The sequence below is a fragment of the Gavia stellata genome, chromosome 17, assembly GCF_030936135.1.
Source record: "Gavia stellata isolate bGavSte3 chromosome 17, bGavSte3.hap2, whole genome shotgun sequence".
Classification (NCBI taxonomy): domain Eukaryota; kingdom Metazoa; phylum Chordata; class Aves; order Gaviiformes; family Gaviidae; genus Gavia; species Gavia stellata.
In genome coordinates, this window is record NC_082610.1 from 279109 (window position 1) to 306106 (window position 26998).

At 60.2% G+C, this 26998-nt stretch overlaps 2 protein-coding genes across 4 annotated transcripts in view; both read right to left on the reverse strand.

Annotated features, from left to right (window-relative positions):
- The window catches only part of SELENOH (selenoprotein H), a 78866-nt gene that overhangs the window by 35126 nt on the left and 16742 nt on the right, over nt 1-26998 (reverse strand). The window lies entirely within an intron of this gene.
- Nucleotides 93-16941, reverse strand: CTNND1 (catenin delta 1). Of its 3 annotated transcripts, none has more exons than XM_059826022.1 (19): nt 16865-16941; nt 15729-16042; nt 14493-14564; nt 14058-14216; nt 13308-13840; nt 7649-8112; nt 7353-7536; nt 6945-7062; nt 6106-6259; nt 5690-5707; nt 5365-5433; nt 3807-3934; nt 3054-3204; nt 2582-2774; nt 2360-2474; nt 1684-1771; nt 1305-1352; nt 1074-1171; nt 93-631 (listed from the first exon to the last, which is right to left on the reverse strand). In XM_059826022.1, the coding sequence occupies exons 2-19, from the start codon at nt 15921-15923 to the stop codon at nt 623-625; spliced, it is 2796 nt and encodes a 931-aa protein (XP_059682005.1). In that variant the 5' UTR covers nt 15924-16042; nt 16865-16941; the 3' UTR covers nt 93-622. The 3 variants fall into 3 exon arrangements, with proteins under 3 accessions (XP_059682005.1, XP_059682004.1, XP_059682007.1); XM_059826021.1 differs by having other exon boundaries at nt 93-634; XM_059826024.1 differs by lacking the exon at nt 5690-5707 and having other exon boundaries at nt 93-634.

Genomic DNA, 26998 nt, shown 5'->3' on the forward strand with positions numbered 1-26998 from the left:
CCTCATCTAGAGCAAAAGCAAGAGAAGTTATTGCTGTTTTTCCTTCCCCTCACCCCCCCATGACTCCAGCCCCCCTCACCCTGGTCCCGCCACCACCAGGGAGGGATGCTCCCATTGTCCCCACGGCCCTGGTTGAAGAGTGATCCCGCACAAAAATATATCCTATAGGCAACAGAACAGAAAAGGAAAAAAGGCGGCAAGTGAGGTCCCAGTCTCTGTCCCTGCAGATGTCTCTGAGAGGGTGGGCGTGGGAGAGAAGGCAGTTCCTGGTCAAGGCAGAGATCCGGAGTCATTTTGCAGCATCCACGCCGGTCGATCCGGCAGAGTCAGGCAGGAGGGTTTTACTCTCTGGAGGAAGGAGGCGGTGAGGGACAGGGAGGAAGAGTTATCGGTCGAGGTGTCCCAGAAGAGGGAGGTGCAGCGGTCTAGAGGAGGCAGAGTGGCCCAGGCTGCCCCCGGGGGACCAGGCCCAGTCATTTGGCTGGCTAGTTGGCACGAACAGTCCAGCAAAAATCCAGAAATAAGACAAGGTAAAAGTCGGTCCATTCCACCACGAAGAGTTATATATATTTATATATATAATATATTATCAACCCAAACTAAGTGGAGGCAGGGACGGCAGCTAGATCTTCTGCTGTGGAGAGAGAGGGAGAGACATTAGCACGCCCAGAGAGCGAGCGAGCAGTGGAGGCATGATCATGGCCCCGATGGATCAGGCAGCAATTGCAGGCAGCAGCAATCAGAGCAGAATTTGGCTGGCCAAAGCACCCCTAACAGCGCAGCAAGATCTGTCACCGCTGTTCAGATTGGGCAGGGCGCTGCGGGACATACCGACACGGGGGAGAACACGGCAGCATCCTCCTCCGCCTCCTCTACCTCAGGCTGCGATTCCTGCCCCTCCTCCTGCTGCAGACACACGGGGGTTAGTAGGGGCGATGGAGCAGGGCAGGGCGGGGGGTGGTGTTAGTTGTGGGAGCCCAGTTCTCCCCTCCTCCTGCCAGCCAGGACAGGGATGTGTCACCTCCCGCACCCCAGTCCCGCTCACTCTTCCCTCATTAGGAAGAGGTACTCACCATCAACGGCACTGCCTTCACCGGCTCCACGTCTCCGAGGTCACCAGATCTGTCCAGTGTCCTGCTGTGGTCCCTCTCATTGAGTGTGGAATAGTTGTCTGGAGCAGGAGAGGGGACAGTCAGTCATGTCACCTCCATGGGATGCAGCATCATCCCCACAAGAGATGTGAGCTCTGCCCCCTCCCAGCATACCAAGGAGGCAAGATGCCCCCCTGCCAGTCCCTCTCCTACCTGGTCCCATGTTGCTCATCTGGATCTCCTCCCGGGAGGATTTCTTGTCTACAAGCACGGGAGAGCAGCAGATCAGACACAGCCCCTACAGCCACGGGCAGCAGAGGAACCACTGCCTACCCCAGCTAGAGGAGCCCAGACCTAGCTGCAGCCGCAGCGCTGTTGACCCAAGGATGCTACAAGACCTATGTTAACTGCATGTGTCATTTCTAGCCCTGAGAAGCCATCTAAAGCCCAAAGTGATGGCCTTGTGTGAGGAGCTGTGGCTGTCGAGCAAGCTGGGGCTGAAGAGCAGGGAGGGGACAAAGGCCAGCTGTTCTGGGTCCCCACAGGGTGGAAGGATGACAGTGGGGACAGGTGCTGAAGGGAAGGCACGTACCTGTTTTTTGGCTCCTGTCGATGAGAGGCAAGGTGCTGTCATCAAATGAGTTGCCTCCCTGGGTCCGAGAGGCATTGCTCAGGTTCACCTGGAGCATCAGACAGTGACCACTCACACCCTGGCCCGGACACTCCCTCCCCATCAGCACATCCCACCCCTCCAGCCCCCAATACCAGGATGGACCCACAAACCCTCCTACAGCCCTGGAGCAAGGGCCCTGTGAAGCAACCAGAGGGTGCTCCAGAGCCCACGGCTGCACCCACGTGAGAGAGTGCAGGCAGCCTGCCTGGACTGGGTCAGGGCAGCACCCAGCCCTTGAGACACAAGGACAGTCCCAACTTTTGGGAAAAAAAAATGAGCCCTGGAGAACCTTGTTCTTCAGCACTGCCACAGTGGCTTTTAGGGCTGCAATCTTTCTTGCCTGCAGATCTGCAAGCTTACGTGTGGGACACAGGGCTTAATGTTTTACAGAGTGCTTCTTTCTTAGTAGAGACTTCCAGCCAGCCATCTGGTAAGAAATGGCAGAGGGAACACCTTCATGGGTCTCCAATCCCGCCAGCAAGGTAAGAGCTGAAATCCAGAACTGCTGAGCTCCAGGAACACCCTTCTCCCTGCTGCAGGACCCTACCTACTGCCCCAGCTGCAACAGGGCATCCCCATTCCCCCATCCCCATACCTGGAAATCTGACTTCTTCCAGCCTTCCTTCTCCAGGGGCTTCCGCAGCTCTTTATATCCCCAGACTGTCTGCAAGACGAGGGCAGCTGCTCGGACTTCTCTCTCTGAGCGGTTCCTAGAAAGAGGTTGAAGAAGAGATGTTTGGAAATACCCACGGCCTCAAGGAAGCTCCTGGAGAAGCCCCTCTCTGCCCCTTGGCATTATCCTTCGAGCAGAGCCTACCCAGATTTGTTGATCAGCACCAACTTCTCAATGCCCTGCGTTTCCCGCAGCTTCTTGGCAGCCTCAAGGTTGTCTACAATTACTTCATTGATGGTGTTGAGGATTGACACCACTGTGTCTTCAGAAAGGTTTTTGGCTGGGGTCTGCTGGCCTCCAGGTAGGTTCTTCACTAGGTTGGGGATGGCATGTTTACCTGGGAAGGGGAAAGAGCTGGGCATGAGCAAGCGAGGAAGAGGACTGCAAGGGGGGGGAAAAAGAAAAAAAAAATCACTGCAGGATGAGGGACAGGTGACCAATTTTGATATCCCTTGCAGTGGAGCTCAGCAGACGCTACTCTGGGAGAGGAGCGGCAGACAGACACTGGGCTGACGCCAGGCCCACACGCTTCCTCCTGATCTTGGCAGCTGAGGAAGTTCCTGCCTAACCCGGATTGATCCAGAGAGCACGATGTCCTCTCCTCCACAGCTCTCACCTATCAGCTCTTTGTTACGCAAGTCGACGGCCAGGTTGCGCAGGGCTCCGGACGCTGCTTTCACCACTCGCTCGCTGTCGTGGGTCAGGAGGTCAGCAATGGCGGAGAGTCCCTTCTCCTGGCGCAGCGCCGAGCGGATGTACCGGCCGTACTGCGGGGGAGAGGCAGAGCACCGCAGTGTAACCTGGGCAGGCACAGTCTCTCCCCTCTCCTGGGGCTGGGGACACCTCTGGGAGCCTTGCCACGCACCCTCATCTTGGGAGCCGAGGGTCCTGGCTTAACCCACGGTGAGACAGACTGCAAAGGTCCCACTCCTGTCCCGAAGCCCCCCTGCAGGCCAGGCTAGCAAGATTTCCCAGACGGTCCTTCCATACACACCAGGAGAATGCAGGTCAAGGGGCTGAAGAGCAGCCCCCAACCTCCATCCCCTGCCCACAGCCTACAGAAGGGAAGGAATGGCAGGGAGCTGGCTGCAAGCAGGGACACAGACAGGCAGCCCTTGGGAAGACACAGCTGGCAGGGAGCACAGAGCCCTTAACAGCACAGGAGAGACCCGGTCCACACCTGAACTGCGCTGCTGAACAGTATCTTCCTGGGCAGCGAGCCATGCGCAAAGTGAACAGCCTGAAAGAGCAGAGCCTTGGCCATCTACAGCTCTGCTGGTACCGCAAGGGTGACGCTCCCTGCTCCCCAAGACCCCCTTCCCCGCAACACAGATGAATGTGGACATGGCCAGCACCATGAGGCACTCACCGTCCAACTGCCAGCGCACAGGTTCTGAATGGCTCCGGCCGAAGCCTCTAGGATGGCTGGAGTCTTGCTTTCTTTTAGAAGGGAGATATATATCCGGACCACTTCTGGCTGGAAGAGGAGCTCATAGCCTGCCAGAAGAACACGGATAAGGAGGACTTAAAGGGTTCTGCCAGCATCTGACTGATTCAAAAGGAGCACTGCTGGGCAGACGAGGCTGGAAGCTTTTACCCAGGCTCACTGCTCCCTGGAGGCTGGATCCTTGGTACAGAGGGGGCCAGGCTGCTCCACAGTACCAGAAAAGCCAGCCCCCAGCACCAGCCCTGATCAAGGATGCCACGGCTGCTGCCCACAGTCCCCAACACACCGCTGAGCTCAGGAGAGGTTTGGGCTGAGCCACTGCACTGCTGCCATCAGCAAGGAGACCTCAATTTCAGTACAACTCCTGGCTGAGAAGGACCCAACCCAGGCAAGGGCATGTGGCAGGGCAGCAAACTTGGCAGCAGGGTGCTCAGCCCGCACTCTCAGCAGGAGGAAGAGGAAACACCCTGAGCAAGCGGCCACCAACACCGTGTTGAAGAAGCTTGGGTTCAGCTTATCCTCAGAGACTGACGGCACCAGGTCTCCAGCTCTCCACTACCCTAGCAAGCAGGCAGGGATCAGGCCTTCAAGTATTAGCTCTTTTCCATGGAAACATATGCCCAGAAGTGACTTTAAAGCAGTGGTGAGACTGCAGTTTACAGTTGCGAGGCCAGGTTTTCCATCTTGCTCTTTGTCCTCAGCTGTGGTTGGGGGCTGGGGACATCCCCTCAAGGCAGAGCAGGTGCCTTCTCAGGCTTCCACCAGGGACGGGTGCTGACTTCCCGCCGCCCAGGTCCACCTGAGGAGCCACCACCACGTATTTGAGCTGCTCACAAGGTCAGGTCTGTCCTAGGTTTCCTTGTGATTCTTCTAGCTTGACTCTTCAAACTCCTGGGAGCACCAAGGTCCTCCCAGGAACCACAGGGTGTTTTGGGGCAGAAGGAGCCGAACTCAAGCCCTGGGCTAATTCCCACTGCTTGGCCACCTCCAGGTAGCAAGACGCTTGTCCCCAGAGGCTTCTTGAATGACCCTTCCTCATGCTGGAGAACACTTTAAAGGCAGGGTTTTTTGGTTTTAAATCCTGCCTGTTCTTCATGCCCAGGAGAGAAGAGCAGGCAAGAGGGCAATTATGCTGAGAAGTCTGGGACCACCACAGAGGGCTACCCTTCCTAGGGCTGTGTCACCATGCTGTCCCTCAGTCCCTAGGGCAATCGTTCCCTCTGCAGCCCCAGGAAGCCTGTCTTGAGGCAGCACTGACCTCCTCCAAGCACAGCAAGCATCCTCACAACTGTCTGTGGCAGAGCTAGTGTTTTAACGGGCACCTGGGCAACAATAAACATACCTCCTCCAAACCAAACCTCTGCCCATTTGAGAGATTCACTTCAATGGGAAATAAACTTTACTCACTCCTCTCCTGGACTGCTTGTGGAGAAGCAGCCCTGGACACCCAAGCCCTGCACAGACACACCATGGAACATACCTTTGGCTGGAGTTGTTCTTTTGGGAAAATCCACTGTATCGGCACCATGGTCTTCTGGGAGCTTTTTACCTTCAAAGGGCAAGCAGAGAGGCATAAGACACCTCCTCTCCCCACCCATCTCAGCCCAACAGCTCTTTGCCGCTTGCTGCAAGAACAAGCCCAGAGGTGAGCTGAAGCTCAGCTACCAGCATGTCCCCGGAGGGGACATCAAGGGCATTAGCCACACTGCAGGCAGTACGTGCCCAGCTGGGGGGCAGAAAACAAACAGAGCTAGAGAAAGCACCCAATCAAACCATGGAAAAATTAAAACCAAGAGCGCACTCACCTCTGGAGAACCATTCATCTATTGGCGAAGCGGAGAGAAGGACAGGAGAGAGGGGAGGCAGGAGGAGAGAAGTGCCGACAGCATCATGGGGCAGATCATTTGGCAAGAAAGCAAAGGGAAAGGGAAGGGGCAACACAGGAGAAAAGGGAAGGTGTGGAGTTAGTGGACATCTATCCATCACCATCCCACCACCACAGAAACCCACCATTAGCTTGTGTCAAATGCTTTGGGTAAGCCAAGCAGTAGCTCTCAAAGCCAGGGGAGGCATGGACCACTGCGTCTCCAAAGGAAGCTGCAGTTTAGCCTTCACACAAGAGTTGCTGGAGTAGGAGCACAGGGACCCCAGACCACCCTCAAGCCCCACTGTAGATCTGTCGTTATCCCACCTCCCTCCATGCTGCTGCCACCCAACGAACCTTTGCCCTTCTTGGCACCAAAGCAGCTCGCGGCGTGGGGCCCAGTGTTGTTGGCAGGGGCCAGAGGTGTCTCCTGGTAGCGCTCAGCATGGGGGATCTCACGGTGGACTTGGTAGGACAAGTTTCTCAGCAGGCACACACAGTTCTCCACCAGCTAGAGAGAAAGCCAGATAGCTTGGCTTGGAGCAGCACAAGCCCATCCCATGTCTCTGAGTGAGGGCCCCACCACAGCTTGCAACCCAGAGCCAGGCGAAGGGAGGCTGAACTGGGACCAGCGGGATATGCAACTCCATCTCCGATGGAGCTGGAGCATACCCCCATCCCAAAGCAGGCATGGCCAGCTCTGCTGGCGTGAGGTCGTACTCTGCTGGGCCAAAAATCTCTCTGCCGTAAGCACGAGAGGTCCAAGGAAAGTCTTAAGGAAAATTCAAGCCAACGCCTCGTCAAGGCGGATCAGGGAGCCCTGAGCCAGGGGATACCAGCGTGGGGATGAGTGACACCGCTAGACACCTGACAGAGGGCCAACATTCCTACTGCAAACTGCAGGCTGAGTGCCAGACACCTCCTGGTCAAGCAGTAGCCAGGTCACACCCCAGGCAGGCCCTCTCTTCCCAAGCAGAGATTGTGGAAAGGTGTGAGCCTGGACTGGGTTTTCCCAAGCTAGTCCTGTCAGACCAAATCCCTCCCTGGTGAAGATTCCCTCTGTCCATTCTTCATCCATCTTAGGATGAACCTTCATGATGAGCAGCTTCAGCCACCATGGGCAGCAGAGCGCTGTTAGAGCTGTTTAACAAGGGCAGAGCTCTACATGTGCCCCAGCAACACCCCCGCTGTGATACCTTGCTGTCTGAGTCCTTCTGGCCGATCTCAGACTGGACGATGTAGATCAGGGCATCCACCAGCCCATCACATTCCCGCAGCTTCCGACGGGCCTCGCTCCGCTCTGAGCTCACGTTCCTGGCAGGCAGAAGAGAACCGTCATGGGAGAGACAGCTGAGGGCAGGCGAGGAACAGCCCACACCCAGCAGAGCTCAAACCAGAGAAAGACTCCTGTAGCTTCCCTCCACTGGGATAAACACCTCCAAAATCAAGGACTGCAACACCAGCAGCTGTCCTAGGAGAGCAGCTCCCCTGCAGACCTCCCTTGGCAGTCCCAGAAAGCTAGCAGGAGCAGCCAGGAAGGAGGGTTACAGCAGCCCCAACCCAGGCCAGCTCTCTGCTGGCTGGTGGTAGCCCCCCTCCCATACCTAAGGCAGCCAGCGGTGTTGGTGAGCACTGACTCCCACTCAATATGGCGGGGTTTTGAGTCCTCATTGGGTTCCCGCTCCCAGCCCGAGCGGGGAATGACGACCTCATCGGTCAGGGCGTGTAGTGCATGATCCACAATGGCCATCTTGATGGAGTCGTGCGAGGACAGGTTCCACAGTGTTCCTGCAATGCCACAAGCGGGAGGCGATCAATCAGACCACGTAGGCTTAAAAACCTGCACTGTGCATACCTCACCCTACGGATCAGCCCCTCCTCTCCTCCCTGGAGCTGTTACCTGTGATGACCTCCGTGAGGTCCATGTCATGGGCCTTCCGCAACAGGCGCACCAGAGCAGGTACCCCGTCGCAGTTCTTGATGGCAATCTTATTGTCTTGGTCCTTGCCAAAGGAGATGTTCTTGAGGGCTCCGCAGGCACCATAGTGCACCTCTTTCTTGGGGTGGTCTAGCAATCCCACCAGCACGGGAATGCCCTTCAGCTTGCGCACCTCCGTCTTCACCTTGTCGTTACGGTAGCAGAGGTGCTGCAGGTAGGCAGCCGCGTTGGACTTGACGGCGTCCAGCCGGAAGCTCAGCATGGCTATTACCTCCGGCAGTTCTGGCTGGCGCCAGTTACCTGGGGCCGGACCTCCCTTCCGCAGGCTGTCCAGGCTAGCCAAGCTACCCCGCTCGTGCTGAGCCAGGGGGGCCCAGTAGTACCGGTCGGGGGCCACTTCATCCACCAGCATGTCTTCATAACTCCTAGGAGAGAAGACAGCAGGCGTCAGCATGAGCCCTAGACCTGGGGGGGATGCTGTGCCCCCTCCAACCCACCAGAAGAGGGGCTGAAGCCCCCCCAGTGTCTAGGCACCACTACCCTACTGGAGCGCACCAGGCAGACTCCCATCAGGGCTGGGCGCCCGGCAGCAGAGCAGCGTCAGGGCACCTTCCCGCTCCCCACGCAGGGTCCGGCTGGCGTCCGTAGCTGCAGGAGGCCACCCCCCACGCATCCCCAGGCCTGCTCAGGAAGCAGGCAGTTGCTCCCCAGGAGAAGGCAGCCTCAACAGCTCTTCCAGCCCCCTCCCACCCACCCAGCGGGTTTAGCTTCGGGTCAGAGGCCAGATCCTGGTCTCGCGCTGCGGAGGCTGTGCGGAGGCAGGAGCCACCCCGGGGGCACAGGAGAGCCATTCGGGCCCGCAGCCGCTAGAGGGCAAGTTCACACCGCAGCAGCGCTGGGGAGCGCTTCGCCCAGGAGCTCCCCGGGCCGGGGACACCGGTTACACCAGCGCTGCCTGGGCGCGGCGAGCGCCCAGAGCCCAGTTCCAGGACATCAGTCCTCTGCTGCGCCGTCCGGCTGTATCCAACACTGCACCCCGTCACCCCAGCTGCCCCGCAGGGCACTCCAGCTGCTGCCAGACCACGCCACTGCCATTATGCCAGAGCATCGTGGCTGGAATAAAGATTTTTTTACCCAGGATGGGGCTCAAACTCTTTTGCCTGCAGACACCCAGCGATATATGCTAGTTGCACTGCTGCCCAGGGGACAGGCTTAGTTGGGCATCAAGAGACACCCAGACTGCAGGATCAACCTCATTGCTCCCAGCTCAGGCACGGGGCAGAGCTGCGGTCCCACACGCTCTTGCCCTGGGGAAGAACGGTTCACCCACAGACCTAGAGGCACTGGGAACGGGCCCCAACAAGCACATGGAAGCTGCAAGAAAGTGCAACTAGTCCCTCAAGTGCCAAGGTGACATTTAACACCCCCAGAACATACACCACACAAAATCCCAGATTCTTGCCCTGTTTTTGTAGTCATTGGCAATATAATCCTTCCCCCACCCAGGCAGAGGAATCCATCGATTTCCAACAGAAGGGGATGGGAGGGGACTCGGCACTTAAACAGAAGGGCCTGACCACTGCTGTCGCCCCTGCTGTGCCAGAGCACTGGGGACGCACAACCAAGGTCCAAGATGAGGTAGCATCCTCTAGCTGACATCTGCCCCAGGGACTGCTCAGTCACCCTCTGAGCTCCCAAATGAGGTGCAGGCAGCCCCCTGCCCCTGAGCAGGCTGGGAAAGTTGCAGCAAAGGATGGTAGCAGGTTCTGCTCCCTACGCTGCCGCCTCCCCTACAGCCTCTGGTACAGGGCTCACCAAAACCACCAGCTCCAGGTGTCAGCCACTTCCACAACCACATCCCCCTCAGATGCTCCTGCACAGCTGCCTGCACGGCACCGCCGCGGATGGTGGCAGTGGGCTGCGAGGCTGGCTTTCAGCATGTCCCGACGGGGAAATGCGTGCTTGCCACATGGCCTGGCTACTAAGAGATGCCAAAGAGTCCGGCCACTCCAGGGAGTTGCTCCCTGCTGCTGCAAGGCATGGCGCTCAGTGCACCACACCAACCACCACCTCCGTCCCCGCAGCAGGACAAGGCCAGAGCAAGATGCAGCCAAGTGCCAGCACTGCAAACAAGCCACCTGATGCTTTTCAACACGGCCAGCAGCCGACTTCACTCCCACGCTAAGACTCACGCATGCTGAAGGGAGCTCCTGCCCAGCCACGGGGGTCATTCAGTGCTGGATCCCCCCCTGCCCCTCCAGGTGAGATGGGCTGGCAGGGAGGGGGGAGCACACCCCGCGCTGCTGCTGAATGCCCCTTCCCTCTTCCCCTGCAGAGAGGGAGCTCCGAGAAGAGCCACAGGAGAGGGGACCCGTGCACTCTGCGGCTGATGGCAGCCAGCACGTGCTGTGTCTCTCAGCTCAACGCGCTCCTTTGTCTCCTGCGTGCCTGGCAAGCTGCCTCCCTGAAGGAAGTCATTAACAGCCAGGCCCCTGCTCAAGACAAACATCTCTGAGGCAGGGGGGATGCTGATCTCGCCTGTTCCCGTTCCTGCAAGCCAGGCGGCTGAGCGCGGATGGTAACTGAGAAGGCAAGGGACAAGCCAAGCTCAACAGTGTCTGGATTCCACAGATTGCTGTGATCTTTATCGGTCTGCCTGGGGAGAGAGAGACTGCTCATGGGTCATACCAACCCATCTTCCATACCCTGCACCATCCCTGCAGGACAAAGGTGACATCCCACAGCATTCTCCTGGAGAAGCTGGCTGCTCATGGCTTGGACGGGCATCCTCTTTGCTGGGTAAAAAACTGGCTGGATGGCCGGGCCCAAAGGGTTGTGGTGAATGGAGTTAAATCCAGTTAGTGGCTGGTCACAAGTGGAGTCCCCCAGGGCTCGGTACTGGGGCCGGTCTTGTTTAATATCTTTACCAATGATCTGGACGAGGGGATCGAGAGCACCCTCAGCAAGTTTGCAGACGACACCAAGTTGGGTGGGAGTGTTGATCTCCTCGAGGGCAGGAAGGCTCTGCAGAGGGATCTGGACAGGCTGGATCGATGGGCCCAGGCCAATTGTATGAGGTTCAACAAGGCCAAGTGCCGGGTCCTGCACTTGGGTCACAACAACCCCAGGCAACGGTACAGACTGGGGGACGAGTGGCTGGAAAGGTGCCCCGCAGGAAAGGACCTGGGGGTGTTGATTGACAGCCAGCTGAATATGAGCCAGCAGTGTGCCCAGGTGGCCAAGAAGGCCAACGGCATCCTGGCCTGTATCAGAAATGGTGTGGCAGCAGGAGCAGGGAGGGGATCGTGCCCCTGTACTCGGCGCTGGTGAGGCCGCACCTCGAATCCTGTGTTTTGTCCCCTCACTACAAGAAGGACATTGAGGTGCTGGAGTGTCCCCAGAGAAGGGCGACGGAGCTGGTGAGGGGTCTGGAGCACAAGTCTGATGAGGAGCGGCTGAGGGAACTGGGGTTGTTCAGTCTGGAGAGGAGGAGGCTGAGGGGAGACCTCATCGCTCTCTACAACTACCTGAAAGGGGGTTGCAGAGAGGTGGGTGTTGGTCTCTTCTCCCAAGTGACAAGTGATAGGACAAGAGGTAATGGCCTCAAGTTGCGCCAGGGGAGGTTTAGGCTGGATATTAGGAAAAATTTCTTCACTGAACAGGTTGTCAGACATTGGAACAGGCTGCCCAGGGAGGTGGTTGAGTTACCATCCTTGGAGGTATTTAAAAGATGAGGTACTTAAGGACATGGTTTAGTGGTGGACTTAGCAGGGTTAGGTTTACGGTTGGACTTTATGATCTTAAAGGTCTTCTCCGACCTAAACGATTCTGGGCTGCTCCTTGGCCATGCTTGGAAGTGGGACCTTCTCCCTCTGTTGTGACCTAAGTCCCCCGGTCTCCCACCCCACTGCAGCTCCTGCACCTGGCTCCACACCTGGCTCCTATAACTCCTGTTCTCCAGGATCTGGAGGGGCAGAAGGAGCACAGACACCATCCAGTCCAGCAGAGAGGACTCCTGGTCTCAAAGGCCAAGCAGTTAAGACTGGGCTGTCTAGGGAGGTCTCCTGCCCTCACGTGCAGGGCAGGACACAAACCCAGGGAAGGTTTGCAAGCCAGAGCCTTCTGTCTTGGCTGGCATTCGCTCTCTCCACAGCCCCAGGCTGGAGCGAAGCAGCCACAGGTCGCTGTGGAACAAGCCTGCTTTACCGCCTTCTGCCCAAGCTGCTCACCGAGGTGCTAGCCATGACAGCCACATGCTCAAAACTGCTAATGCTGGCTTCTCACAGGCTGCTCGAGTCAGCGGGGGCAGCAGGGGCAGCTACCGTGCCTGCTCTCCTCTAGTGCCTGCTCTCCTCTAGCCGGCACAAGCCTCACAAGGTGAGGCAGGCCAGGGAAATCAATCTGGGTGAACAACCGCCCCGACTGGTTCAGCACAGCAACAGAAACACTTGTGCTGGGACAGGCTGAAAGGACAAAGCTCCTCCTTTAGTCCCTTCAGCAGCCAGGAGCTGCCGTGGATTTACAGTAAGCGCCTCGAGATGGGCAGATCTCTGGCAGGGGCTGGCAAGAGCCTCCTTTCCCTCAGGTCTCTCCCTCCTGCCTCTCTTTTATGCCCTAGGAGCTTAAGCAGCCTGTGCTCAGCCTTACCTGCCGCCTCCTGCCCGGAGCACCCCGGAGAGGTGCATCCATCCTAGCCTGCTGACACAGCCCTCTCCCCATCTCTGGGACTCAGGCTCAGCCCCTCAACTCCATTCCTACCTCAGCACCCTCAGCCCTCCTCCAGCACCTCCCCACACCCCACAGCCCAGGCAGGAAGCAGAGCAGGCTGAGAGGCTTCAGCAGGCAGCAGCAGTGTTTGCGCAAGAGACACAGTGGCGCAAGACGCCGCTCTACAGGAGTCACGGCCTCAGGCACGTAACATCCCGGGATGCCCGGCCGCATGCCTGGCAGGGCAGTCAAAGGACCCCCAAGACCCTGCTCTGGCTGCCCAAGGGCAGCCGCAGCCTGGTGGGGCCGCTGCTCAGCAGTCAGGCTGGAGGAGCCGCCGATCACCCACAGACAAACGAGGGGGAGAAGCTGCTACTGCCAAACAGGTTGAGCAGCTTCTCCCGCCCTGCCCTGCGCAAGGGCTAGGCCTGCTGCAGGAACTCCCCGGGGCACTGTGGGGCTGAGCCTTGCTCACCCCAGCCCTGGGCTCAGCACCGCTCCCCAGGGCTGCTCTCAGCTTGGCAAGAGTGCGATCACGAGGCTGCTGCTACTTCTGATGCGAGGCTGCGTCGCACACCCTGCATCAGGCGCAGTTCCCAGCAGGGTAAGCCAGGCTGGGGCGCAGATGAGCCTGCCGTCCCACTCGCAGAACGGGTGGCTCAGAGAGGGAAGGGCCCGGAGCTACATCCTACCGCCCAGTGGAACTCCTTGCTGCAGGACGACCAGCTCAATTAGCACTGAGTTTTAACCACCAATTAAGCAGACAATTAGAAGCGGATGCCAAGTTTTATCCCGCATGAGCCACATGTGATTTCAGCTCATGGTATTGTCTCTGCGATCCTCCTTCCTCCAAAGAGGGTGAAGTTGAAGGGACCCCACAGCATCCCCCGCCCCAGTACCTCCTGCCGCATACCTGAGCCGCCGCCGAGCATCAGACGGGGTCCCTGCCCGCCTGGCCGTGCCGTAGTCAGACATAAGCCCGTAGTCCACATCTTCAAAGCCCACGCTGCGCTGGTCATCCTCCAGGCCATACGGCTCGGGATGGAAATGGTTGAGGTCCATGTTGCTGCCCCCGACACGCACTTGAGGCTGGGGGCCATAGATATCCTGACGGCTGGGGGCCCGGTAGGTGTCCATGGAGGGACGGTAGCGCTCATCAATGCGGGTGACACGGGACAGGCTGCCGTAGCTGTGATCGCTGCCCGGGTAACCATCCTCATAGGGACGGCCGTAGCCGTCGGGGTAGTGGTAGTTACGAGGGAGGGTGGCTGTGCCGGGCTGGCTCAGGTAGCCACCAGGGCCCCCGTTGCCGTTCTTGCGGAAGTTCCTGTCCATGGTCTGGACATAGTTGCTGGTGACAGGGGAGGTTTCCAAAGGTAACCCATCAGGCCCTACTGGCACCTGCTGCACCGTCCGGGTGGTCACAGTCTTCACCACTTTCTTCACCTAGAAAGACAGATGGAGGACACACTCCCATCAGGAAATCCACCACAGCCCTGCGTCCCCAGATCCCACTTCCAGCCCAGCACCTTACTCCAGGCAGATTTCACACCCCGTTTCAGCTCACAGGATGGCAAGCCGGCAGACATCACGGCTGTAGCACCCCAGCCATCAGAGTCCCTGGCCAGAGCCCTGTCCCTCCATGCTCTTCCCAGGTCTGTACCGTGGTCTCTGTACGCCGGGTTGTCCCATCGTCTGATGTCTCCACAGACACAACCGACATGGCCCCTTCTGGGTCCTCCTCCATGGTGTACGTCTCCTCCACGATCTGGCCTGGGTCCTGCATCCTGGGGATTGTGCTGTACAAGAGGTGGCTGTGGTCCTGAGGAGAGCAAGGGACAGGCAGTCAGCCCCCCACTGCCAACACAGGCCTCCCTGAAGTCAGCCAGCCTGACTTCACCTCTCAGGGAGCCCTGATACCCTCTTGCGTGGAGGGGGTTCCAACAACCCCACACCCAAAGCCCCTTCAAGCCAGGGTGGCCACGTTAGAAACACAAGTCCCCCTCTCCCAGATAGGGTGGGGACACTGGAGCCCTGCTCCTGCACACCCCACCCAGCAAGCAGGCTGCCCACAGCCAGAGGGTTCGGCTCCCCTTACCTGCGGCCCGTTGAGCTTCAGATCTGGGTATTTCTGCCTTTCCAGGTCAGCATCGCCCAAGAAACGGCCGTTCTGAAACGCACAGCACCACAGCAGACCTGTTACTAGACTGATCTCCCACTGCTGGGATCCCGTACATCCATCCCCACTTCCCTGCCGGGCCCCGAGCAGGCTGTCTCCTGCATCTGACGAACACCCAATGCACACCCCACGTGTCACTCCCTGGAGAGGAGCACGCTCCTCGGGGGTCTGTGCAATGTACAAACCACACCACCCCCATTCCAGCCCGGGGAAGAGTTGGAGGACACAACATTCAGCCCCCCGCCAGACATCCCAGCTCTCCCACCATGCCCATGCACTCCTGATAGAATGGCCAAGACCCTTCCCTGCTCCCCAGCACGGCCCTGGAGACCTTCCACACCTTCTGACGCAGGAACCACAAGCAACATCCCAGAGGCCCCCCAGGATTGTGAGGGAACAGCACGGATGCTCGACGGCTGATTGCAGAGCGCTACCTTTTGACTCTCGTGTGCTCCCCCTCTGCCCACCCCTTCTATCCCCCGACCCACACGTCTCTCCTAGCACCACCACCTTCCACAGCCGGAAAGGCACCTGCCTCCTGCACAACACCACACACCAGCCCTCTGAGCACCCCTCTCCAAAACAGAGCCCAGGAAAGTGAGAACAGGAGAGAGACCTCAAGCCAAGGCAGATGAAACCACACTTCCAGCCCTGTAGAGAAAAGGGATCTCTCCTAGCCCTGATTTGGCTGTTTGGGGGATAGACCGAGACTCCAGGGACTTGCCCATCATCACACAAGAGGGAGACAGACACACTCCACCACAGCTATACACCAACCCCTGCATTTCAGCCACCTTCCGAGAAGGTGAGTGGGATGGGGAACAAAGACCCCCAGATTCCGAACACAGACAGCCTCCAACCTTCCAAAACCAAACCAGAGCTGACCTGGTAGCAAGACCCTCCAGGCTGGGTCCTTCTCCCCAGAAGACTCTGGCTGCCGAGGTAGGTTTGCACATCCCCGGATCACCTTCAGCCCCAGCGCACATACAGCACCATCAGGGTGACAAGACCAGCCTAGCCCTCCTCCACCTCACATATCCAAGGAAGGCCAAAGGAAGGGAGCCGGGCCTGGGGCTGCCCCCACTGAGGCAGGATTCACACAGACGGGGGGCTCCGGGAGCCTCCGCACCCACCTCTGCCGAGGGGGTTTTTTACCTGGTGCCGCCGGGTGAGCGTGCCGTTGGCCAAGCCCGGGCCGGCGTCCTGTGGGGAAACCCGGACTCGTTCCAGTTGGGCTGAGACATGGCGCCGTTCCTCCTCGAGCGCCCGGGTCAGCTTCTCGAACTGTGCCTCCTGCTCCTTGACAGAGGCAAGGATGCTGGCGGTCGACTCCACTTCTGAGTCGTCCATGGGTGATGGGTGCCCAGGACAGGCAGGGCGGGGGGCACAGGGAGGCACAAGCGGAGGCGGCTTGGTGTCAAGGTGAGGGGAAGAAAAGTGACCCAGAAGGGCAGGAGCCCCTTTTTTCACTGCACGTGATTTGGGGGAGGAAAGGAGGAGAGAAGAGCAGTCAGAAGAGACTGAATTTGTTAAGACAGGTTCTCAGAACGAGAAAAAAAATATCTTACGGCATTAACACCCATTCCCACCCACCACCAGAGAGCCGGCAAGAGGGTCTCAGAGGAGCAGAGCCCCAGGCGAGACTCAGATGCTCCTCGCCCAAGCATTTAAGCTTGGAGAAGTGGCACTTTGGGGGCAGAAGGTCCTCCCCATCACACCAAACAGGTGGGGCTGAGTCAGGTTCAGAAGAGCTGCTGTGTGCCGAGGAGGTTCCCTCTTCCCACAAGGGCCCTCCTCAGGCTGCAGGGAAAGTTCCCCTGCAAGGAAAAGCTGCCTGCAGTCAGCGGCAGGAGGGGAGGGCATGTCCCTGGGGCAGAACAGGGGACACTCTCCCACAGAATGAGAAGCGACCCACATCCCATTATTTCCTCCAGGGAAGGGCTGAGGGAAGAGGGCTGTGCCACTTATCTGCTCCCTCCTCCCCAGTGTTGTAAGAGGTGGGAAGACAGCCCCAGGTCCACAGCTCCTTCCTACCCAGGAAAGGGGATGAAGCGGGACAGGATCCCCCTAAAGGGGACTCCACGAGCCCCTTTGCTGCCAAAATTCACCACCCTCCAGGTTCTCACCAGGGCCCTCAAGGCTGCAGCCACCCCAGGAGGTCCTCAGCCCACAGATCTAGGGACAGGCATTGGCTTAGACCCCTCCAACATCCCCTCCCAAAGGAGAACAGTGAACAGCACACCACGATCAACATATTTTGATAGAGAAAGGCAATATTCTTCCATACAGACCTGTTAGAGGAGGAAGCTCGGGTTTGATTGGCAAAGGCACGGGACAGCCAGGTCTAGACGCAGAGAGTCATGGGAGAAATAGCCCAGCCACCACAGTGAGGAAGCAGGAGGGAAGAGAGCTGCAGGGACAGCAGGAGAGGAGGTCAAAAAAAAAAAATCACATGAGTGAACTCAAAAGGGCAGGCAGGGCAGGCAACAGACCAGGGAAACGGACTCCTCTCTCCCACCCCCTCTTCTCCGAGGGATGCGGCAGTGTCTGGAGAGGGCCGGTGGGGGGGCAAACATGGCACTCTTCCTACGGCAGCCTCCCAGCTCCATGGAGACCCCAGCGTCTCCAACTGTTCCCCACCGACAGGAGAACGGCACAGGTGGAGGAGTGGCAAGGGCTCAGCCCTCCGCCCCCCGCGCAGCCCAGCCGAGTCCCAGCAAGCCCGCCAGAGGTTTTCCCAAACCCGTGCAGTCATGGCAGGCATGCGGGGACTTGTTCGAGCCAGGCAGCCAGCACCGAAACGGCTTTCCCACGGTCTCCAGCATCAGCTCTGCCCACTCCCCCAGTGCCACCCCCCGGTGTGGCTGTAACAGCGACCTGGGACGGAGAGCACAGGCAGTATCACCCCTCCACAGAGCCCTGTCCCATCTGCCTCCCACAGCCCCACGCTCCCTGGCAGCCCTGCCCCTCCAGTCCCAGCCTGCAGCAGATGCTGGTTCAGAGGAGCTCAGAGCAGGGCTTTTTGGTTTGTGTTTTTTTACTAATGTCCCACTAATTTCTCAAGTGTATCCAGATCAAACCCTCCCCGAAATGCCTCCCCTACTCTCAACGAGTCCACCCCTCCCTGTGGCTTTGCACCCCCAGAGCTTCCCTCGGACAGAGGCAGCCCTGGTGCTTATCAGACGCCATGGCACCACCGCGACTGAGCCCAGCGAAGCAGGATGGATTTTTTCCAAGTGCTTTGGAGGCTGCCTGCAGTGCATTTGAACATCTGGTCGCCGCCACCCTGTAATCTGCCTTCATCAATAAAAAAATCCTGTTCTTCTACTCGTGCCCACATGGTGCCCAGCAAGAGATGACGCCATGGCACACGCACACCCGCTCCAGACTGTTTCAGCTCCCAGCGCCCTGCCCCAACCCAGCATGGGCTGGGATGCTTGCTGGCCAGTCCGCACCCTGGGAGGAACGCAGCCCACCACTCTTGGCTCAAGAGCCCAAGCCGCCTTTCAGAGGCTCCCAGACATGACTCCTGTCTCATGCACGCAGCTTTCCACTCCTCCCACCTTGCAACAGGTATGCCCTAAGGCTTTTTTCAACAGATTTGACTCCCCAAGCCTTGTATGGAAATGCAGGGACGGCTCTGACCCTCGCTGGTCCGAGGTCTCGCCTGCCCCACGGATTTGCAACAGAGATGCTGTGAAGGAGGGGCCTGGTGCCTCCCAGAACAGTGCTGACACATCCAACTCTCACCCTCCAGCCAAACACTCCCCATCTTTGGTGGGCACCCACCCACTTCAAGCAGGGACGCAGATCCTCCGCCTTCTGGGACCCAGGGAAGGTCGCTGTCCATCCACACGGACACTGACCAGGTCTGCAGGGCCCAGCCCCATGAAGTCCCACGGCAGGGAGGCTGCTACAGCCGGCCAGGTGCCGGGGAAAGGCAGCCTGGACCACTGACCCAGTCCCCCTCCCTCAAGAAACGGGGAGAATCTCCTTGCCGCATCCCAGAGTTCTCCAGCAGGTCAGGGGATGGCCCTACCACCCAGACACCCAACGCAACTGGTGCATCCAAAACCCCATCCGGAAGCCCCATTGGTTTGCTGCGATTTGTTTTCGGAGGGGTATTTCACCAAGCCCTTTTAAAGAGAGGAACACCCCCCTACAGAGAAGGGATTCTCCATGGCATGACCTTGCCCAAGTAGCTCCCCAGCCTGTCCTCAACTGTGTCTATGCAGAAGCAGCAGATTTTTGGGGTGCAGGAGGATGGAGCCAGCATGCTGGCTTCAAGGAGAAATTTAGCTGAGCCCCTGCTCTCATGAACAGGCTCACTTGCCTGCCAGCAGCCCCAGTACTGAGCAGCGAGCGCAGACCAGCAGGGTTTGCCTCTGTGGGAAGGCACGTAGAAGAGACAGCAACCCCAGCAGATTCCTCCAGCCCTGCGTGGCTGCCGGGCTGGCCCCGCGCAACCAGCAATGCCTCCCCACCCCCGGGTCCCCACCTCTGCATGTCCCCTGGGAGCACGGCCCAGAGAATGTGGACGCTAACAATGCAACTTGCAGGGCCGTTAAGGGCCCCAGATAAGGGGCCAGAGCAGGCGCGAGGCTGTTTCCTTCCCGTCCCTTCCACAGGGAGTAAACACAACAGCGGGGGAAGGAACAGGACAGGTCTCTCGCCTGCCAGCTCTCCTCGTCCCCTTGCACTCACAAATGCCCCTCCAGCCCAGCCAGGAGGGGGGGGGGGACGGACACACAGGCCCCCCCTTCCCCTTTGGGCCACCAGGTCAGAGCAGAAAGACTCGGGGAGAGGAGGGGGCCGAGGGGCTCTCAGGGAGCCTGTCACATCGGGGCAGCCAGAGGAGGGGCTGGGCTGTGGTCCCAGGCTGGGTGCAGCCCATGGCTCTGCAGACCCATCGACACGGAGCCGTTGATCCCCCAGAGCGGCCACCTGAGGGTCTCCACAGGATCAGGCCACGTTAAGCAGTGGGGTAGCGACTCTGAGGGTCTGGAGCCTGCCCTGCACGCGTGGCTGTCGCTCCTGCCCTGAACAGCGGGCACAGCTCCATCACGGGCAAGAGGTGCCAGCAGAACGGGGTACCCGCTGCCCGAGGGGGCTCTCCCCAGTCTCCTCCTGGGGCCTCCGCCAGCAGGACGCACCACCTCCCTCCAGCCATCCAGTCTTCACCAATCCGGGATTAAAGACATAATTACCGAGAGGCAGTGCCAGGTCCACAGAGGTTAGCAAGCGCTGTCCCCAGCTCTGCCCGCAGACACACGCCGGCTTCATGCCGGGCTGAAGCGCAGCCATTCCCTCACAGCTGGCTAACACACAAACCCCAAACAGCCACTCAGCCTTACACCCTCCCAGCTGTGGAGAATCTGCCCCAAATCCCTCCCACAGTGGCTCACACACCAGCATTTTGGGGACAGGGGCTTCCTGGGCACAGCAGAGCCCCTCACCGCCTGCGGATGCCAGCTCGGGGCACCGGTCACCTTCAAAGCAAGACAGGCAGGGGAGGGAAGAGGAGAGCCTCAGCTACGCAGCCTGATCACGCCAGCCAGCAAGCTGCTTGTGACAGCTCGAAACCAAGTACGGCAGATCCCACAAGGGTGAAATTCCAGGGATCACCTTGGGCCCATTCCCCCGTCCTCCTCCCCAGCCCCTGAAGATACAACTACAGAGCATTTTTCCAAAGCCAGCCCCTGACCATCTTTGCGGACAGCTGCATGAAAGCTTTTTCATCATGAGAGGCACTTGCTGACACACCCGTTACTTAAAAACCCCAGCAAGCCAGAAATATTTTGGCTGGCTCAGTTCAGGGCAAAACAAAAAGCCTGAAGACAAAACACACCCCGGAGCAGCTTCTGCCCCGGGGCAGAAGCAGCACCAGCGCGCTTCCCCCATGGCTATCTTCCCCCGTGGCTACCGGAAAGAGGAGACCCCCAGGGACCAACGCAGCTACCCAGAAAGCTTTACATCCAAATCCCTCTGCCCTTATCTCATCTCCCAACTTCCTGGCACCAGCACAACCCGGTGCTGCGCCCAGAGGTCCCGAGGCCAGAGCAGGTCCACCGGAGAGACGTCCAACGCGCGGTGCCTTCGCAGAAGGGGCCCCGTGCTGGCACGGAGGCAGCCGCAAGCCGATTCACACGCACAGAGCTTCCCTCCACAGGTATCCACCATAGTCTTCCTGGCCGGACTAAAGGCTTGATAGCAGCCAGAAAGACACCCTAAACCCTGGCCAAGCTCCCCAGAGCTCTTCCACTGGGGGCAGCTTTGACATGGCACATTCTTCCAAAACCCTTTGCCCCTGCTTCTTGGGGGGGATTGCCTTCCCCTGGAAAAAATCCTTTGCCTGGAAAAATAATTTCCAGGGCCAAACCACAGCCATACCTGCCTAGAGTTCACCTGCACCCTCCTCTGCCAGAGGATGGAGTTCAAGCCTTGAAGGCTCCCCACCAGGAGTGCTTCCCTGTCAGCCATGGAAAGATCAACCCCGGGGCCTGGACCGAGCCGGCAGATGAGGAATTCTATACCACAGGCCAGGGAGAACGGACAAGATCCGGCAGATAAGACACAGGCAGGAAGCTTGACGGGCAGCACCCACTGCAGCACAGGGGATCTCCAGCACACAGCCCTCTGCTTGGGTCTTTCCAAGGACCTGCTCCGTGCCCTGAGTCCCCAGAGAGCTATCACCCAATGGTCCTGGGATCCCTGGAGCTAAGGCCACTCCCTCAGCATGGAGGATTTTGGGCAAAGTTCAACCCAAGCACCTACAAAGCCAGAAACCACCTCCACGACACCAGCCCTGCCCCAGCTCCCTGCTAAGAGACACGCCAGGCGCTCACTCCCAACAGCCCTCTGCCACCAGGAAGGGGGGGACACTGTCACATCAGCTCTGACTGCCAAGTCCCAGCCCTCCCCACAGCTTTGCTGCTTGTTTGTGTCCCCCAGGCACCTGTTAAGCAAGTGGCAAGGTTTGTCACCATGGCTGGACACCCCTCGCAGCCCCCCTGCTGCAAGGCATAAGCAAAGCAGCCCTTCTCCTCCGGCTCGTCGCCACCAGCCGCGATCAGAGCCAGGAGGAACCAAGCCACCCACCCGGGCTGGCCGAGCCCCTGTGGGGACACCAGGAGCTCCAGGCTCCCAGGCCAGACCCACCCACCGGGCTGACAAGAAGGGATGCGCTGCCCGAGGAATTTGCTCCTGCTCCAACACAGTCCCCAGCACCAACTAGACAAGAAAAATGGCCACATTGCTCAAATAATTCACCTTGCCCTATCAATTTGAGGGACTCTGAGGAGAGCCAGCTGGCTGCCTGCCCTTCAAAAGCGAACATCAACAGCTCTCAGCACCAGACCCCCCGTCCTCGAGAGAGAGAGGAAGCAACAAATTCTCCTGGTTCCAGTTGCCTATCACGATGCACTTAGGAAAAACAGAAACCCCATCAATAATTCAAGTCTGCAATTGTCCGAGCGCTTGCAGTGCATTACGCTTGCTTGCTCTGCACAGGTTCACAGCCCTGCTAATTCACCACAGGCTTTTGGTCAGTCTCAATTAGCTAAAAGATAAATGAGCCAGCATCTTTGGCCTCTTTCCACCCCCGTGAGCGCAGGGTCCAGGCTCACACGTCAGTCCTCAGACCTCGGCCTGCCTGAGGCAGCAAGCACTCAGACTAGCCAAGCCACAGCAAGCCAGCAGGGTATCGTGCGGAGAGCCCACGGGACCAAACTCATCCCCATCTCACCGGCTTCTGCATTCAGTTCAGGAGAGCACAACAGCCCTCGGGCCTCAGGGGAAGCAGGACCCTTGACGGCGGGCAGCAGCTCCCACATCTCTGTGTGGGCAATGGAAAGTTCTGGCCACGGCCGTTTCCCTCCCGCCACCCCGGAGGCAAGAACGTGCCCACACCCCGCGCTGCCAGCCCCCAGCGCAGGACCTGCCTGCCTGGGCAGATGCGTCCTCACTTCCAGGTTACGCAAGCCACCTCGCTCACGCTCCCCGGCCTGCTCTGCCCGAGCCCTGCCAGGCCCCGCTCCAGGGGAGAGGCTCTCCCACCTCCTGCTGCGGGCTTCTGCTGCCTTCCCAGCCCCCTGCCCCACCGGGAAGGGCTCTCCCCGGAGGCAGGTTACTGAGCGCAGGCACAACGGACTTCGGATGGGCTGGCGGGCGGCCAGCCGGCCCGCCCCAGGCAGCAAAGGGCTGTCCCGCAGGCAGGTCAGCCACCGCCTTGGGCGCCTGCCTGCCCCGGCCCAGCCCCACCTTCCTCAGGGGGAGCCGTGCCCAAGGCACCCAGCCCCGGCAAGAGCCGGGCGGGTGAACTGCCAGGAGCGGCCGCCTCGGGTGGCAGCGGGGAGCCGCTCGCCTCCGCCCGTCGTGCCCAACTGGTTGGACCGGCAAAGGGATCGCCACCTGGTCTACCTCGCCTGCCGCCCCCAGCGCCGGGGATGAAGGCCACGTAGCTCCATTGGGAAAGCCTCCCTTCAGAGAGGGGAGTTACCTGCGGAGATGCAAGCAGGGACGCAGCACGGCACCTTATAAGGGAGCGGGCCAGCAGCCAGCGGAGGACGATAAGGAGGGAGAGATAAGGGGCAGGGTGGGGCCGCGCTGTCGGCTGGAAGGGAGGAAGCAGGCTGCGTGTCATTCCCCCTCCCAGCAAGGGCAGGGGGCCCAAGAACGCACAATACCGATCAGGTCCGAAGGATGGGTCTGGACACAGCTGGGGGTTGTGAAACACAGTGGGCGATCCCCTGGGGAAGGGATCTGTCCCTGGCCTGGCTGAGGTCACCGATGGGTGCCATTCGCCGCCCCAGCGGGATGAAGAGGGAGAGGCAGCCGAGCGGGGCCAGCAGGAGAAAGGAGCAGCGTGGGGTCGGCCGCAGAGAGCGAGTCTTGTTCTGCTGGTATGCCAGCAATCCGGCGGCGGGGCAGCTGTCCTCCTGGGCATGCGAGGGGGGCCGCTCGCCCCTCTCCTGAGCATGGCTGGGACACCGCATGGGAGGAGCTCCTTCTCTCCCGGCTGGGCCCGAGCGAGACCTCCAGGCGGTTCGGGAGAGCCACCGACCCTCTGCACCGGCTGGGGAAGTGCCGGCTGTTGCACGGCGAATGGAAGGGAGACCGAGCTTCCCTCAGCGCTTTTGGGGAGGAGAGGACAAGCATCCCTCCCAGCAGGAAGGCAGCCAAGCCGCCAGGCTCCAGGCGGACACCATCCACCCACAATCCCCAAGAGCAGGGCAGCCACGGGGCCAGAGCCTTCCTGCCAGCGACATCCCACTGCATCCAGCCGCCTCAGGATGCCCCAACAGCCCCACTCCTGCCGGGTCGCGCTGCGTGGGGACAGCAGCAAGGCAGGGGTCCCTGCCATGCCCCCCCTCCGCGCCAAGCAGGCACCAGCCCCACGGCTCGCACCCCCAGCCCCCAGGAGATGTTGGGAGCCCTTCAGCAGCACAAAGGCGGCTCTCTCTGCTCTGTGGGAATTTGCAGCTGAGCGCCCGGGCGGGGACAAAGGGATTTCACAGGCACATCCCCAGCCGGCCAGCCTCCCTCCCCCCCGGCGTTCCCGCTTCCTGTCACAGTAGCACCAGACCTCAGGGGCGCAGCAGCAAACAAACACCCAGCGCCGGATTCTGGGAACGGGGCCAGAGCATTCCCGGGGCAGGCCGCGCTCCTGCGGCCAGCGGGCTCCTGCTTCGCCCAGGCGGCTCCTGGGCCCCACAGAGGGGAAGGGAGCAGCCCCCGGCCGCGCCACCCCAGCCCAAGGAGGGGCAGGTGGGCCAGCGGGATCGCAGGGCAGATCCCCCGCTCCTCGCTCCGCCCGAGGAACTGCGGCCACCTTGATGGGGGACATGACACGTCCTCCTGCCCGCAGGGCTTGGCCGGACCCCTGGTGCCGTGCTGAAGGTCAGGGCTGCCCCCAGGCTCCAGCCGTGCCAGCTCCCTGCCCTTCACCCCGCCTGTCCCCCCACCCACCCCTGGGCTGAACTTTCCTATTCAGCTGCCTCTCTCCCGCAGGGAAAGCAAACACCAGCCCGGCTCTGCAGAGATAAGGGCTGTGCTAGCAGAGCCCAGGGAGCAAAGTCCCCCTCAATTAAACCCAAGGCTGCAGCGCCACAGGAGCTGCCTCTCCCCAAGCCCCAGCGAAGGGACGAGGGCATGGCAGATGGGGTGAAGCTGCTCCCACACCCCATCCCAGGGGCAGATTTGGCTCCTCAAGGGCTCACATCTGCTGCTGGCTGCCCCCAAGCAGAGAGGATGCGGCCCGGTGGCCAGCATTCCCAGCGGGGTTAAGGGAAGCCTCCCTCCCTCGGCCCCGGGCACAAGCATCCGCAGCCAGCTGCTGCCCCGAATGGCCCCTGCCAGCGGAGCCTGGGATGCAGAGCGGCAAGATGACTTGGTGCCAGCCTGGCACCCGGGCACATGGATTTGGGTCCCCTTCCCCAGCACAGAGCCCTCGCCACAGCCCCGCATCCCTCTTCCCAGGGAAGCCACTTGAGATCATTTCCTCTCCCAGCACCTGCAGCCGGGCTGGGCCCCAGGGCCTGGCCCTGACTCAGCTCCCATTACTCCGCTCCGGCCAGCGCACAAAGGCACAGGGGACTGGAAGCATAGTGGGACTCACACCCCCAGGAGTACGGGAACGGCACCACGGGGCTCGTCCAGAGAGCCCCCAGCCCAGGAGGCCAGCCTGCGTTATCCGCCTTCCCTACAAGGAGCATTCAAGTCACCAAGGAACCACCACCAGGAATATGGAGAAGGGCAGGAGCCCAGGGCCCCCCACCCCTCCCAGCAACCCCACGCGGGGTCTCCCTGTCCCCCCTGCCTAAGGGAGACCAGGGCACCCCAGAGGCAGACAGGGCACCCTCCCCTCCACCAGACAAGCCGCACACCTCTCCCCTCCCCAGGCTGAGCAAACAGGCAGGCAGTGAAGTCGTGTTCAGCGCAGGAGCAGCCAGGAGGGAATTACTGAGATTAAGCCAAGCCGCCCTTGTAGGGGCGGCCGAGGGAGCCACCCGGGAGAAGCAGGACCCCCCTGCCCGCCCAGACTCCCTGAGCAGGTAGGGCGGGCAGCAGGCTGAGTCACAGCACGAACCACCCAGGGGCCGGGCTGAAAGCCCCAGCTCCATTTGGCATGACCTCATCAGGTGCCCTGCTCTCTAATGGCACACGTGCATCCGCACTCCCAGACAACTTCGAGGGCCCTGCCAAGAGGAGTAACGAATGGGTGAAGGAAAGCCACCAGAGAAGCGTCAGGCAAGGGCCAGGGACTGAATCACGGCTGGGGAAGGGGGCTGCTGCCCTGCCGATGGGCTGTGGCAGGGTAACAGCAAGTCCCCGCGGTGCTCCGAGTCCCCTCAGTGCCCGGGTGCACGCAGGGGCTGGCACACGCCAGTGCTCACACACAGCAGCAAGGAACAAACAAGACAGCAGGACTTGATCCTACCCTAGCCCCCTCCCCAATTTGTCTGCTGGTGCCACGTCTGACTACTGCTCCCCCAAACCGCTCGCCGAGACGTGGCTTCCCAGGCTCCCGCACAAGCTGAAGGGAAGGAAACCTGCGTTTCCTGGTCAGACAGGAGATGACATTGTGACTTCCCTTTCCCGTAAGCTTCTAAACACGGCGTCCTGCCAAGGGCCGCTCCCCACCGCCCCGGGCCCGCATGCAGACGCCCTGGATCCAGGCCAGGAATGCCAGGCACGGGCACCACCACCACCACCCCCACCCCCCCCCAGGCTCAGCCAACTGCACCAGCCAGGAGGTCGGCACGGTCCACCCAGGAGACCAGATGCCTGGCCAGCTTGCTGGAAGTGTCCTGCCTCCAGCAGCACGTACCAGTGCTACTCATCCATCGTGGTATCATGTTCCTGTCCAGGGCTGGGAGCATCCTACAAGCAAAGGGTGGAAGATGCTATTTTCCAACCCCACGAGGACATGGCTGTGCCCGCCATGCCCTAGAGATGGGTTTGTCACCTGCAGAGCTGAGGAGGCACTAACACTGTAACTTCAGCACGACATCGGCCCACTATGACGGCAAGCGAGCGTGCACTGCCGCTCTCCAGCCTCCCCTCGCACACCTCGTCTGCTTGCCTGCACGACTCCACTGGCCAACGGGCACACACGAAGAGGGCCACCCGAGACTTTGTGGTGTTCCCAAGGCTCACAGCAGCAGGACGGGGACATCCCTGGGACGCTGAGCCACAAGCCCCCCTCACGGCATAAGACCGCTGCCGCAGCTTTGCTCCCCAGGCCCATCCACCTGCCCTGCCCAGGGCAGCTCCTCTCGCTGCTGAAGGAGGAGAATAGAGAAGGGAAGTGGTTTTCCACCAAGTCAGCTGCTGGAGACAGACACTGGGCACAGACGAAGGGAGAGCAAGTTTCCCCGTTTGCCACAAACCAGTGTGCTCTGGAGGGGAGCTGCAGGGCCCTGGGA